Source organism: Aulonocara stuartgranti, assembly GCF_965226115.1.
Source record: "Aulonocara stuartgranti genome assembly, chromosome: 20".
Lineage (NCBI taxonomy): Eukaryota > Metazoa > Chordata > Actinopteri > Cichliformes > Cichlidae > Aulonocara > Aulonocara stuartgranti.
Window position 1 is genome coordinate 9,519,118 of NC_138956.1, and position 14,018 is coordinate 9,533,135.

Sequence of the window (14,018 nt, forward strand, 5' to 3'; positions counted from 1 at the left end):
GTTGCTGTTATTCCCAATCACTTCCACTTTGTTATAACACCACTAACAGTTGACTGTTGACCGGACTTCATGCACATGTGGCATCCTATTGCGGTACCACCCTGGAATTCCACAAATGTTTTTGGAAGCAATCAGCATGCCTAGGTGCTTGATTTGATACACCTGTGATTGTGGAAATGAGTGGAACACCTGAATTCAGTAATTTAGATGGGTGAGTGATAACTTTTGACCATAAAAGTCAAAAGCTTGCGTTTTTTATAGAAGCCATTGGAAAAAGAAGCTATGCAGGACCCCAGCCCTCAAATACTATAACCTCTGTCTTTGTTCAAAGGTTTTTTTTTGTCTTTTGACTTGGATGTTACCCAGTATTGCTATACTGGCAGCAGTCAAGAGGGTTCAGGACAACTGTCACGACCTTTAACAAAGTTTCTATCCCATTATTACTGGGATCAGACCCATTTTCTATATTGGGTTTCATATGTCTTAGTGTTAGCCACCGAGGAGAGCTTGCTCCTGCCTTTTAAGCACAAAGAAATAACCTTCAGAAACTAATTTAGGCTTCTCTGAAAAACTACGCTCATTTCCCTTAAAATTGAACAATAAAGCAGCTGCTTCCTGCTTTCCATTTCTTTTTTGACTGCTATTATTTCTAAATTTGTTCTAAAGGACTTTCTTTTTCAGCACCTCCATTTTATTCAAATTACAATGTCTCCAACTAAATCAGTTTTGCTTACTAATATTTCATCCTCACCCCTGTGTCTCCTTTGCCTCATCCTGGAGTTGGGCCGTTAAATTGAATCTAAGAAAATCTTTGTTGTTAATATGTGACAATGTTAATGCTGTTTCCAGGTGTTAATACTCATAATCTTCCACTTCTTCACTTCAGAGGCTTTTTTTTCCATTTTATTTTGGATTCAGATACAGATGAGAGAGGGAAATAATGATAAAAAAAACACTCTGGAAAATAAGAAAGGCAAAAATGTGTCAAGTACACACTCATGCGGACTACAAACCCTTGTCAGCCATTATTGTTCACTACAGTGCATAGAAATATATGGTCTTTGTTTTCTGACTTGGTTTTCTTTCCAAGATAAGATGTGTTTTCCACCAGAGTTATCTTTGACTTTCTGCTGAGGGCTTTATCCCCAACCCAGATTTCAAGGCAATATGATTATTTTTCCTCAAGACTGCAGACACATTAGAAATGCGAGTTTTGCAGTTTAAAAAATATTTCTGTTGAGCCCTAAAGGCTTTATTGGTATCAAGTCACTTTTGGCTTACTCTTGATGGACTTCTGACTAACAGCCATGAGACCAACCATCACAGATAATAGTGGTGCACTGGCACTAGTGCATTTTCAACCCTTTGTGTTTTTCCAATGCAAAATGGATGGATAAGCAGAATGCTTAGTTTCCACTTACAACTCCCACATTAGGGCGACTTGTCTAATTAGAAGACAACAAAAATACAACTACAACCATACCCTTACAACACACTGCTTTTGTTTGTGCTGTTAACAAAGCTCTAAAACAAACTGCATCCAAAAGCATGCAAATTAGTCTTGTTCTGCCTCCCCCCTTTCTCTTTATGCAACAAACACAAAACAGCATTTAGGCATGTTATCAGAAATGAATTCCACTTTTTTTAAACACAGATGTCGAGTGTACATTATGACAGCTGAAGGGACCGTGCTGATTGGTTACAGTGCACTTGTCTGGTTCAGCAATGTAAAAGCAAGCTCTGGGGAGGGGGAATATCAAATATGACACTAAAGTAGGAGACAACAAGCTTATATATGTGTGTGAAAAAGAGAAAGAAACACCCACATAGCACCGGTGTGCTCATCACTCAGAAAAGTCCCTCTTCTGTGACTCTGGAAATGGAGTATAATTTAACTTGGGGGCCATTTCATTGTTCCCTTTAAGCTTCTTAGCTTTAAAATATTCATATTTCAGACGAGGGAGGAAGAAATCTGTGACGGCAGCAGACGGAGGCAAGAGGGAGAAGAAAGAGGATAGCGAGCAAGATAGGTAGGGAGAGAGAGAGAGAGAGAGAGAGAGAGAGAGAGAGAAACTGATGGTGTGAGGAAAAAGAACAATGAAATGAAAGAGAAACTTGGAGGAGGGGTGTGAGGAGATGGATAGGGAGAAAGCAGAAAGCAGCACTTTAACTGATGTTCTCTTATAAACAACTTTCTCTCTGTCTGTCTTTTATTTTCTCTCTGAAACACTTCATGGTAGACCTGTCCAACAAAAGACAAAGCCATTTCGCTGTCATCTTCCCTACCACTGGTTTCCGTGAAGAAAAGAGGCGAGAGCAGACAGACTGTGTAGGAAAAGACAATCATAATTATAATCTGGATGTCACAGAAAGCAATTATTTACAGATATCCTGTCACACTTGTGCTGACAACTGCCAGGAAAGCCAAATGCATGATTTTGTTAGATAGGGTAATGTAAAGACAATTCGGTGTTTATAGTAGAAAATTGTAATGGTAAGCTGTACTGAGACAGAAGGATACTTCTGTTCCCAAGACGATATAACCACACAGTAACTTTAGCTATACTATATACAATAAATACAGTAGAAGTCAAAATGAATGGTTGAAATTTTGACTATGACTGTGCAGTTTACCCATATGGGAGAAAGACCCTTGCGCAATACCAATGCCAAGTGGCTGGTGGATTTCAGCCTACAGCAGCTTCCCAGAACAAGAATCAGTCAACATCACGATGCACACATCCAACCATTGGTCTCAGACACGAAGAGCTGGATAAAATCAAAATCTGGCCCAATCCACTCAAACTTTCTGAATAAGGTAACAAAATACTTCTATTGATCAATCTGTAACATACTTCTTTGCAACCCAGATGCTCCTTGCAAGCAACATAGCGTCTGTGCTGAGTAGGCACACAAATCTACAAACAAGCATGGGTCAAAACAGCATTTTAAACAACATCAAAAGGTCAAAGAACAAGATACAGATTGGCTGGACTGACTACAACAAAGCTTCTTGTCCCAGATCCATAGATGCAAGAGTCTACCATAGATAGGATCCACGTTTCAGGTTTTCAAGAGAAGTCGGAGCCGCTCACCTAATATTAGGGTTTAGGATGCACATGCATGTGGCTGAAATACCATACAGGAACATATGTGCCAAAAATGGCTTAAAAGTCCCCAAGACTCAAAAGTGTTTGAAAATGGCTGAGCTAACTTCTTGTGGGACTTCAGGTTCGAAAGTAATAAGCAGGTGCAGTGCTGGCTTAGCAACCATACACAGCTTGACAATAAGAATAAGAGAGAAATTATGATAGATGTAGCAGTTCCAGGTGACAGCAACATAAGAGTGAGACCAGGCAATACTAGGAGGTGAAGGATGAACTGGAACAGATGTGAATGGTGAATTCTAAACCAACAGGTTTAAACCCAGAGCTCTCTTGTCGTGAGGTGATAGTTCTAGCCATTGCTGCACTGTGCTTTCCAAAAAACAAACAAAGAGAAACACTTCAGGACAAGGTAACTAGTGTTTATTTAATCAGGACTTCTTTGTTAGAAATGAGGCAAATGTAGTTTACTGTGTTTTTTTTTTCTTTCACTTGCACCACTGTATACAGCAATTTAGTCTTCCATAATTTTGTTTGGTAATTATTAATTGTTTTGCTTGTCACTGTGCATGCATGGTGCACGAGATTGACTTCCATGTGATGTTGACTCCTCTGTGTGAGTACATCTTAGTCTTGGCACTCAAAAACAGCAAACAGTAATTGATTAGAGCCTTAGCCTAAGTGATCCAGCTGGAGGACAGTTATGCAAGAGCTGAGTCGGTTGAAAACCGACTATACGTGCAGTGTTGCCTTAGTGAGGCACCAAATCTTAAAATAATACAAAAGAAATCTTATTAAAATGTACTGTAGACGCTAGGTCCACAAGCTGATTATTCATCATGAAAACTCGGCACATTAATTCATTTTTACCTGCATCTTATGTGCTTTTTAGTTGCCCGTATATGTGTAACAGCAAGGCTTTCTCTCATCACAAAATAGAGCACTTGTAATAAGCGGATAGTGTTTTGTTTGTTTCTTTTGTTAGAGGATAGTGAGAAATAAAGGAGTCACTTGAGGTTATCAAAAGAGCTTTAATCTTCCATCCCCATCACCAAAAGAAAAATATGGTATAGAGCTGTGCACATATTGGATAATGTAAGTGAGCGAATGAGCAACGATAACAAGAGGAGCGTAGATAGTAAACATGAAGACAGAGACAGAGATGGAGTCAGCAGGCGCAGAGATGTAACACGAGGAGAAGAACAGCAGCGAGCGGTGATGTATGTGGGCCGTACAGTTATCCAAGCGGGCTGGGCTGTTACTCCTGCTCCTGTTTCTGCTGTTGCTGTTTTAAAAGAAAAAACCCAAAGCTGAATTGATATGCTAATTTGATTGAGAAGGTGTGGGTGGATATGGAGAAGGCTTTAAGCAGCGAGGGGGACAGAAAGAGAAAATGACAACGAAAAGAGAAGGGAAAAAAGGGAGAGTGGGAGTAGCAGATGTGATGGAGAGAGAGAGAAAAGATTGAACTGGAAAGAAAAAATGGGAAAGAGTGGGAGGAGAGGCAGGTTCAGCGTCGCGTTGCACTTCGGGGTAACAGAGTTTACAGTCAGTCACTGAACAGCTGTCAGTCAGCTGCGCATTAACTGCAGCTGATACAGGGTGGCAAAGCCATTTCTGCCAGCACTTGTTTGTTAAACAAAAGGAAACTATATAACTGAAAAAATAAGAATAGTACACACTATTATTTGAATGATGTCTTTCACATATTTTTGTTAATGATAAAATACTTAATTACAATACTAATAGAGCTAGCAAATTATTTGTTAATAGGATAAGTAAACAAGGCTGCTGATGGAAACTTTCATGTTATAAATCAATTTCAACTAAGAAACAAAGTCCCTAACACTGTTACAAAGACATAAAATATAATGTAAAAAATAAAATACTAATATTTATTGATTATAAGTGTAATATATGTTTACTTTTTTTCTTCACCGATTCTTAGCTACAACCAGGATCAGATGGTGCAATAAGGACAGTTGTCATTCAGGAAAGGAGGCTTCATGTTGGAGTCCACAATGGCTGGTGCTTCCTTGAGAAGCCACAAGTGGTAGTACTGGAGGCCTTTCCCTCAGGAGTCAGAGGACGAGCAGGCAGCCCTTCCAAACAGAGCGCTCTGAGTAAGGACAGGTGAGCAGGAGGAACTCTTTATGTCTACAGTAAAGCTTTAATTCTACACCATAAAAGAGCAGAGATGAGCAAAAACCTTTCCAGGAGTGATAATGTTTATGGTATTTCCTCAGCCTCTCCAGATGCCTTTCCTTTTGCTGATGGGCAAGTGATTCGAAGTTTATCTTGCCATGTCAGCACAAGCTGTATTTTTGAAAAAGCTTGGCTGGTATGAATATTATTTGTCTGTATTACTGGTTCAGAGATGCCTAGAAAAAGTTCAATATGCAGACTTTCTTCCTTCCTGGTGTTTCATAAGATATGCAGTATATATAATGTATTTGGTGTGTGTTAATGTTATTATACAATACAATACATGCATTATATAATGCATGTATTATATAAATAAAATTACGCTGTATTGAATTGAATGCACTGATTAGCACGGCAACATCACAAGGCCTCGATGCCCAATGGAAGATGACAGTGGTGGCTGATTGCAGGATCTTCTGTAGCAAAGAAAAAACCCTTCAGAACAGCCAGCCAAGAGAAGAATCAACACACATTAAGAGGTCGGTGTGCAAATGAGGACAGATTTATTAGCCCCTCTATTAAAATTTAATTTTTTAAAAAGTGTTTCCAAAGTGCTGTTAAACAGAGCAAGGAATTTTTAACCCAGCCTTTCTAAATAACCTTGTTTGAATTTGGATGCTTAGATTCTTTTACTTTGCACACAGAAATAAAATAGATGGTCTTCCAGATCTTGGTCTTAAACTAATCCCACAGATTTTCTGTGGTATTCAAATCAGGCTTTGTGCAGGCCAGTCAGTAACATTCACTTTGATTTTCTGGGGGTAGTTCTTCACCAGGAGCAACGCATGTTCTGAGTTGTGCAGGAAGAAAAAGTGACTGCCAAACCCAGTTTTGCTGTTGACTGCATGAGGTATCTTCCACCTTGATGAGATCTGAAATTCCAGACTGAAGCATCCCCACAGCATAATACCCCCACCACTGTGTTTCAATGTGGGGGTGGCGTTCTTTGGGTTGTACGCCTCTCACGCATTTCTTGAAACATAAGCAGCACCTCTGTGGCCAAAGTGCTCTAGTTTAGTCTCGTCTCACCAAAGGGTGTACCTCCAGTATGCATAATCGTTCTGAGGTTGGCGTGCTAAAGTCTGGCTTGAAGGTGTCTCTTCTGCAGAAGTTTTTCTTGGTCTACAACCTCACAGTCCATTCCTGTGCAGGGTTCTAGTGATCGTCTTCTTTGAGAGGACAATCTCAACTTGGGAAAGTCATTCACGCATCTCTGCAGTTGTTCTGGGGTCTGTAGAAACATCTCTGACTAGTTTTCTTTCCAGAGTCTTTGAAATCTTTCCCTTTCTATCTGCCAGGCTTGTTCTGAGCTGTGTGGCTCTCTTTGAATTTCTTGATGTTAGTTCTCACTCCAGTTCTTGACACTTTGTGAACATCAGCAATTCTTTTCCTTAAGTCTAAAGTGATTTCTTTAGTTTTTGAAATGATGCTTGTGACGGCTCAAACCCTCACTGAAGTTTTTATACTGTGTTTAAATTGGAATATAACCCTCAGTTTTAACTTGATTTTACAAGTTCCGAGTATTGCATAGTTGGTGGTATGACTCAATAAAAAAGAATACTTTTTCAGGGAGCTAAGAATATTTACCCTGGTAGTTTTTGTTTTTTCTGTAGTGAAAATCCCTATCTGTGTTAAAAAGCATTTGAGAGGTTTTTGACAAAAAAATTTAAATTTCAAGGGGGGAATTATCCTTATCTGTATATAATCCAAGAGTTAAATACAGTAAACAGAAGAAAAGAAGGGAAAATAAAGACTGTCCTATCCAGAGCTGTATTTTCTGCTAAGATTCACTCAAATGCATCAGTGTTCACTGCAAGACACTTCGTTTTACAGATGGACAACTCAAAACATCCGAATGGCTGTAATTCCACAGTTGTTAATCCATTACTTTGTGAAATCTTTGCTGAAAGTCAGCACTTCAGCTGCATTTTGATCTTGGTTTTCCAAATGAATTGCAGTGCCAAACTGAGCCACAAATGATGAAAATTATATCCTTTCCAAAAATATCTGTACCGAACTGTAATGTCACACTCCTGCTTGCCTGCTTGCTGGATAAACAAGAACTTTTAACACTGTGAAAAAAAGAAGTGCACATTAAATCAACACAATAGTCATAATGTGGAATGGTCATGTCTCGATGTACATTATGTTTAAAACTTTCTGTGTGGCTTTGTAAAATATTTGCTGACCTTGCCCATAAAAAATTCTCTTTTTCATAAGGGCTCCCATTTGCTAACCCAAGCTTAGACCCATAATTTACACACCGTACCAAAGCATACAAGATTCATACCTCATAAAACAGTCATGAAGTACATTCAAATGTACTACATTCGGTGTTAAAGTGGTTAAGCCAGTGTAAGGTCACTAGCACCTGGTTTAAATCATGAAAATAAAACAGGAGAGAGAGAACTCCCAAGTGAATTTCACCACTACAATACAGATAAATTGCAATCAAAATCATATTATCCAGACAGATGGATTTATTTATGTATCTACAATAGGAGTGTCAAACATAACACCCAGAGACAAAAACTGGCCTGGTAAAGAATCCAAATCAGCTCACTGGACAATTCTGTAGATTTCTGTAAATTAACGAAAACTTTTTGAACTACCAGAACTTTTTCTCCAGTTTTAGTTTTACTGGCCTGTATGTGGCCCACGATGTAAAATGAATCCTTGATCTACAATGCCCAGTCCTTAGAACCGCTATTCACAATTGGTGAAATTGAATAAAAACAAAAAAATAAATTAATAATAAAGATATTTTGTGTTTTTTTTAAACAAATGAATGTAATTAATTAATTAATTAAAAAATATGAATAATTTTTGAGGTAGTTTACAATAGGTACACCAACTATAACAAGACCCCTCAGCAACTTGTTAGCTAAGTACTGTAATTTCATTTGTGTGTAACAAAGATATTGTCTCTGGAGTGAGGAATAGTTTGAGATTTGACTGTTCTGGCAGCTCTGGCAAAAATACTAACAACTGAATCTCAGTCATACAACAAAATAAAAATAATGAAACTGAGTATGGTGACGTATTACTTATTTTGATTTTGTAAAGTTTATGTCGTATGTGGAGTTTTATTTTTATGCTCTAGCTTTGTCCCTTCTGTAAAGGGAGTGAAGAAATATGTTTGTGTCAACAATACTTTCTGGAAATAACCCATTCTGTCGGTGGACAGTGATGGCAGAAGCTACTGCTTACACTTTCACAACGGTTTTCCACACCTCTCTGTCAGAGTGTGCACTTTCATTGAAGATGAGCTTGTCGGGATGATTAGGAGAAATATTTTTCTACGGTTTGTCAAATGTGAGAAGGAAATTAAAGCAAATATGCCAAAATATGCTGTAAAGCTCAGCCAATAACACGCATACACACACACATAAAAGAAGTGAATGATGTTCCCCTTCTCACTGGGCATTTCAATAAAAAATGTGTTTGCTACTTCACATTCAAGAGTAGCTGATGTTGATGATGATGTGGATGATTATACTGTATGAGTGGGTTATTAGTATGAAAAGTAATAACATACTAACCAGCGATCTGTCCTTAATTATGGTTTAAATATGAATAATAATAATCAGCATCCAAAAATTAAAATCTTTTGCACTTTCCTGAACAAAGTTCTTGTAAATGCAGTGATTTAAGACTACAGCACCAATGTAGGGAATAATTACTTTGTTTGAATTGTTTTGGTGCTGCCAGGAAAAGCTGGCAGTCTGTCTTGGTTATGTTATGCCTGATAGTTTCAGACAGCAGAGAGAGAGGGAAAAAAAGGACTCTAGAGAGTCCATGAAGCGAAAAAGGAAAAGGCTCTCGGCCCCACCTCGTGACACGCTAGCACTCCACAGTATGCTCCCGCCTATGGTGTATGCAAACTGTGAATGACGAATACCAAGAGTGCTGTTCCATTTCTCACACAAGAGGCCGGTGCTTGCCAAGGAACATTTAGCAAATCCTCACAGACATTGATTTTGAATCATTTTAATAGAAAATGCGGCTTTATTAACAGAAATAATGGGACCTGTGCATTTCAGTGACATTTAGTCACTGCTTTGCTAACAGCTTTGCGTCGTTTGCACTTTACTGCATGTGTGTGTCTCTTTGTTTCTTCTTCAGCTCAACATCTTCCCTGCCTCAGATCCTGGGCCTTCGCAGCAGCCTAGAGCTTAGACTGACCAATCATCAGGCTCTGGCAATCATCTTTCAGCTAGAGTATGTCTTCTCTACTCCAATAGGCCGAGAGACTATGGTAAGAGAAAAGCAAAAGCACATGGATTTTGTTAATCAACCTTCTAGCCAAAAATTAACTCAGGACCAATCAGAAACACTCAAACAAGTCCTCACAACATTGTCTCAGCTCCACTCTGTCTTTGTTGTTTCACCATCGCTTTTGTGTTCTTTGAGTGTCACACCTTTTCCCCATCGTCTCCCAGAGGAAATCACTGAAAGCAATATGGCCTGTGTGAAAGAAGTATGGATGGTCAGATTATAGTGTGAGCTGATGTAAGTTTCCAAAGACATGCAGGCTTGTAGGTTGTATCATAAAGATTTGACCAGATTCAACTATACATCAAATTGTGGTGTTTCATTAGAACAACCTCCCATCTTTTTTTCAAATTTTATTAGCTTCTATTTAAGTTTCATAAATCAATTTAATAAAAAAGATAACAACATGCTGAACATGTTTCTTTAAACATGCATTAATGTGTAGTTTTCTGTTTTATTTTTCAGCTTAGACAAGTGTGCACTCTTTTCCTGCTAAAGTGCACACAAAGCTGAGGTTGAAACGTAGAGCTGTCAGATCTTTAAAAGAATGCCATTGCTCTTGGCTGGTTTGGTGGTATAAGTCATTTTATTAACTAACTAAATTAACTAAAATAAGTTATCAATTGTATCACTGAAATTCAGTCCACCTAAGGAAAATTTTGCTGAGTTGTTCAAAGGCTCTTTGAGAAATCCAGCAAGTTCCAGATTATTGTATTTTTTACCATTACAGTGTGGTGTACTTTTTATTAGGATTCTGTACTTTTATAAGTACTTTGTTTCTTTTCATTAATATGTTTTTATAGTCACTATGGTGTGCCAAATTGAGACAAATAAATTAATAAATAAATAAATATTGGTCGAGCTACTCTCTCTGTTAAGTCAATTAATGTCTCAGAAAATCTAAACTCCTCACATCCGTGGTAGCCCAAAATATCCAGCAGCATAAATACCTCATCAGACGTCTGCCTGGATATTTTTCCTTCCAGTCGATTCTCCAAAATAATGACACTGTGCATAAAAACAGAATTCAGTGATTTGCAAATATACGTTTAGTATAACATTCCTCAATGCAAAACTGTTAAACAGAAAAGTGTAGTTAAAAATGGGAATTTCATTGTCTTATTGTTTTATGTTTTGCTTTGAACTTCTGCACAATCTGCTTTTTCAACTTTTTAACTCAACAAAAATTATTATGTTTTCTTTTACATAAATATGTCAATCAAAGGTTTTTGAAGGGGCTCATTAAATGTTGTTGCCTAAAATAACGTCACATTAACAAAGCAAAGTCTTGACTAGTGTTGTAGCTACATTTTAGGTAGTTCTACAAAAAATGAAGCTCAAAATGCAGGTCTGCTTAGAGAATTCCTTTTAATTCTCTCTGTTTCAAATATATTATCTTAGATATTACTTATCACAACTAAAGCCTGGCCAATTAATTATCAACCAATTAACTATCTGCCTGAAATTTTACCAGATGGTCAAAGTTAGTTAGTAAATGTTATATGCATTAGGAAGCCCAATCCAAATATACACTGACGCATCTTAATATATAAACTGTGTGTTGATGTTTTTGTTTGTTAATTTTGACTGCTTAAAAATAAAAGTAATAACAGCAATGTCATTAATGTTGTTAGTTAATTGAATATAATATCTAAAGTCCTGTCAGTGTTACATCTGTTTATATTGGCAGCAGGCACCTCTTGCAAAGCTACAGAGTCGACATGTCCCCAAGGGAAGTAAATTCCAAATTCAAACCACTTAACAACCTCAAATGGCTTAAAAAAATCACAAAAGGACTGTGGTAATTATGTGCGTGGGAGAGCCTTCAACACTTAATGCATGCCAAGGCTGGGCTCTTACTGTGTTACTGCATGTTGTCCCTTACACAAGCATGGGTCACCAGATCACCAATTAAAAACAGCGGGAAAAACAACTAGCCATGGCTGGCACGTACCACATTTGCGTTTATGTATTAATTCACCCAATCTTACCTTTGCATCCACTTGACAGTGTATTGTAAATTGACAGATTCTCCCTTTTCTTTCTTTCTTTTCTTTTTTTTTTTTTTACCGTGGACAAGAGTGATAATTTCCTGTTGAGACATAATGGTTTTTGGGTTGTGGAAAGGCAACTGTTTATATGGAATAGTTTTCTAGCACATGAAAGCATTATTATAACACTAGTATCTCATAGGTGACTTTTAGAATTTAAAAAAAGAGATTGTGACAAAATGATACAGAGAGCCGTCCTAGTGACTCTGAGCAGTTTAACAGCATGAAATTCTAACGATTACCATTCTCTTTAAACAAACTGTTGGGCTAATTGAAACGTTGACATAGTGAAGGTGCTAGATATAAGCCAGTGGATGAGCAGAGTCATTCTTGTTTATACTTAGAAGGGTGCTTATGTCTGTATTAAACTTTATTATAGCCTATCAACAGTGTGGAATATCTCACTTAAATTCACAACTGGCTGTTAGCAGTTGATTAAATGTCACCAAAGTGCAACTGACCTATAGCTAGAGTGGCTAAAAGTTACACAATTGCATGTGTATTTAGGTGAGAAAGTAGAAATAGATGAATAGAAAGAATTTTCAGCACGCTCTACCCATTGTTGCATCTCTTTTTAAGTTTAGTCTTTGTGTAGAGCAGATATGGCCACAGCTGTAGGCTTGTTGACTTTAAAAAGTCAAGACTTTTCATTTTGTTTCATAAAAAAAACAGTCAAAAGTGAAATGATATCATATTTACATAATTACACCCTTTACTTATTACTAGATTAAACACGTCTGGCAGGATTGAGTTTCACAGCTCATGACGTTACATGTGTCGCACACCTTTCTTTTCTTAGGTTTCTTCCTTTCATCGTAACAGATTTGAAAGGAAGCATTGGTGCAAATTGTGATATAGCCCTAAAATGATATCATGATACTTCAATTAAATGTATAGTAGTGATATTTATGATTATATAGAAAAACAAACACTGAAAAATGTTTTATTGATACTTGCAGGTGGCTTTAAGTAAATGAGGTAAATTTCTTTTTCCATCCTTATTTTGAAATGAGCTACTGTCATTTGATGACACACTACCTAATTTGAGGTGTGAATCTATTGAAACAAGGTGCCGGCAGCTGTATTATGCATGTAACATGCTTTGGCACTTGAGTTTAACAATAACTAAAGTTAAAGTCACCTAGAGTAACCTTTCCACCATGTAACCGCCTCTCATATGGAGTGCAGCTAGCAATGCTCAGTTGAGTCATTTGTTTACATTTGGTTTGCACATCACCAGCTGCTAGCATCTCCTCCTTCGTAGCCCGGTTGTACTTGGATCAGTTTGACACAACAGGTAATGTTTACTCTGTGTACAAGTTTGTGATGCACGGTTGAGTAACAGATGTGAACATGAAGGTGGTCATAATTGGACTCTGGTAGGAAGCAATGAAGGCAAATAAACGTGAAATTAAAATCATTTTTTGTTTTTTGGAGTTGGAGTAACTGAACTTTTTCCCACTGTCAGGGTTACATTAATGTTATAAATTTATTGAAGTGGTTCATGGTCCCAGTAATATGATGTGTGTGTTTTTGATGACCCCATTCCTAATGTGCCACAATTTGCTTTGAGCACATTTGTGCTCACTAAAGTATGCACTGTATAAATTTGTAAATATGTGTCATGAGGTTTGCCATTAAATCTACCAGCCTTTGTTCAAAACATCAGATTTACACAATATTTCTTACTCTGATAGACATATTGCCATTAAATATTTCAAACTTTCAAGCTCCTAGTGGAATTATATTAAAAAAAAAACTTCATCCAAGTTTAGAAATTCTAATAAACTTGATAGAACCATCAAATTGTCATCTACATCCCCCCAGAATAGCAAGGGAGGGTGACAAAAACTACCTTCTGCCACACTCTACTTCACCACCTTCACCTTCTTTGGCATAAATGTTTGAATGTTTGATGAGGTGAGAGATATTTAGTGGGTGGAGGGTAATTTTTGTCTCTGTGTGTGGGAGAGGAGTGCATGTCTGTGTATCTGCGTCCTGATGTGTGCATATGTTATTTGTGAATGTTAATGCACAGGCTGCTCCTTCTTGGGTGTTGACTGATAAGGATTTGATGCGTGCTGCCTCCTGAAGAAATCTCACCCAGCCGCCCACTGCATCTTTCTCAGTCCTGCCATACTATCAGCTGACTGCTACGCCCTCACACTCTATATCTCTGGCTACCAAGAACAGTGTGATGGGACACTATACAGGTCCCTTGACTGTGTCGCAACTGTCAACTATGTGATGCTTTCAAGGTGTTATAGCTGTATTGAGCCAGGGTGTATCTTCAATGCAGACAGTTTTTCACTGCCAACAAGACTTCACACAATTAAATTCAATTCAATTCAATTCAATTCAATTCAATTTTATTTATATAGTG

General features: G+C 37.7%; 1 protein-coding gene across 4 annotated transcripts in view; it reads left to right on the forward strand.

Annotated features, from left to right (window-relative positions):
- The window catches only part of nphp4 (nephronophthisis 4), a 175,332-nt gene that overhangs the window by 57,852 nt on the left and 103,462 nt on the right, over positions 1-14,018 (forward strand). For all 4 annotated transcript variants that reach the window (XM_082518730.1, XM_082518729.1, XM_082518728.1 and 1 more), the window contains 2 exons: positions 5,053-5,237; positions 9,435-9,567. In XM_082518730.1, the coding sequence (XP_082374856.1) occupies positions 5,053-5,237; positions 9,435-9,567 (318 nt within the window). The remainder of the gene's footprint in view (positions 1-5,052; positions 5,238-9,434; positions 9,568-14,018) is intronic.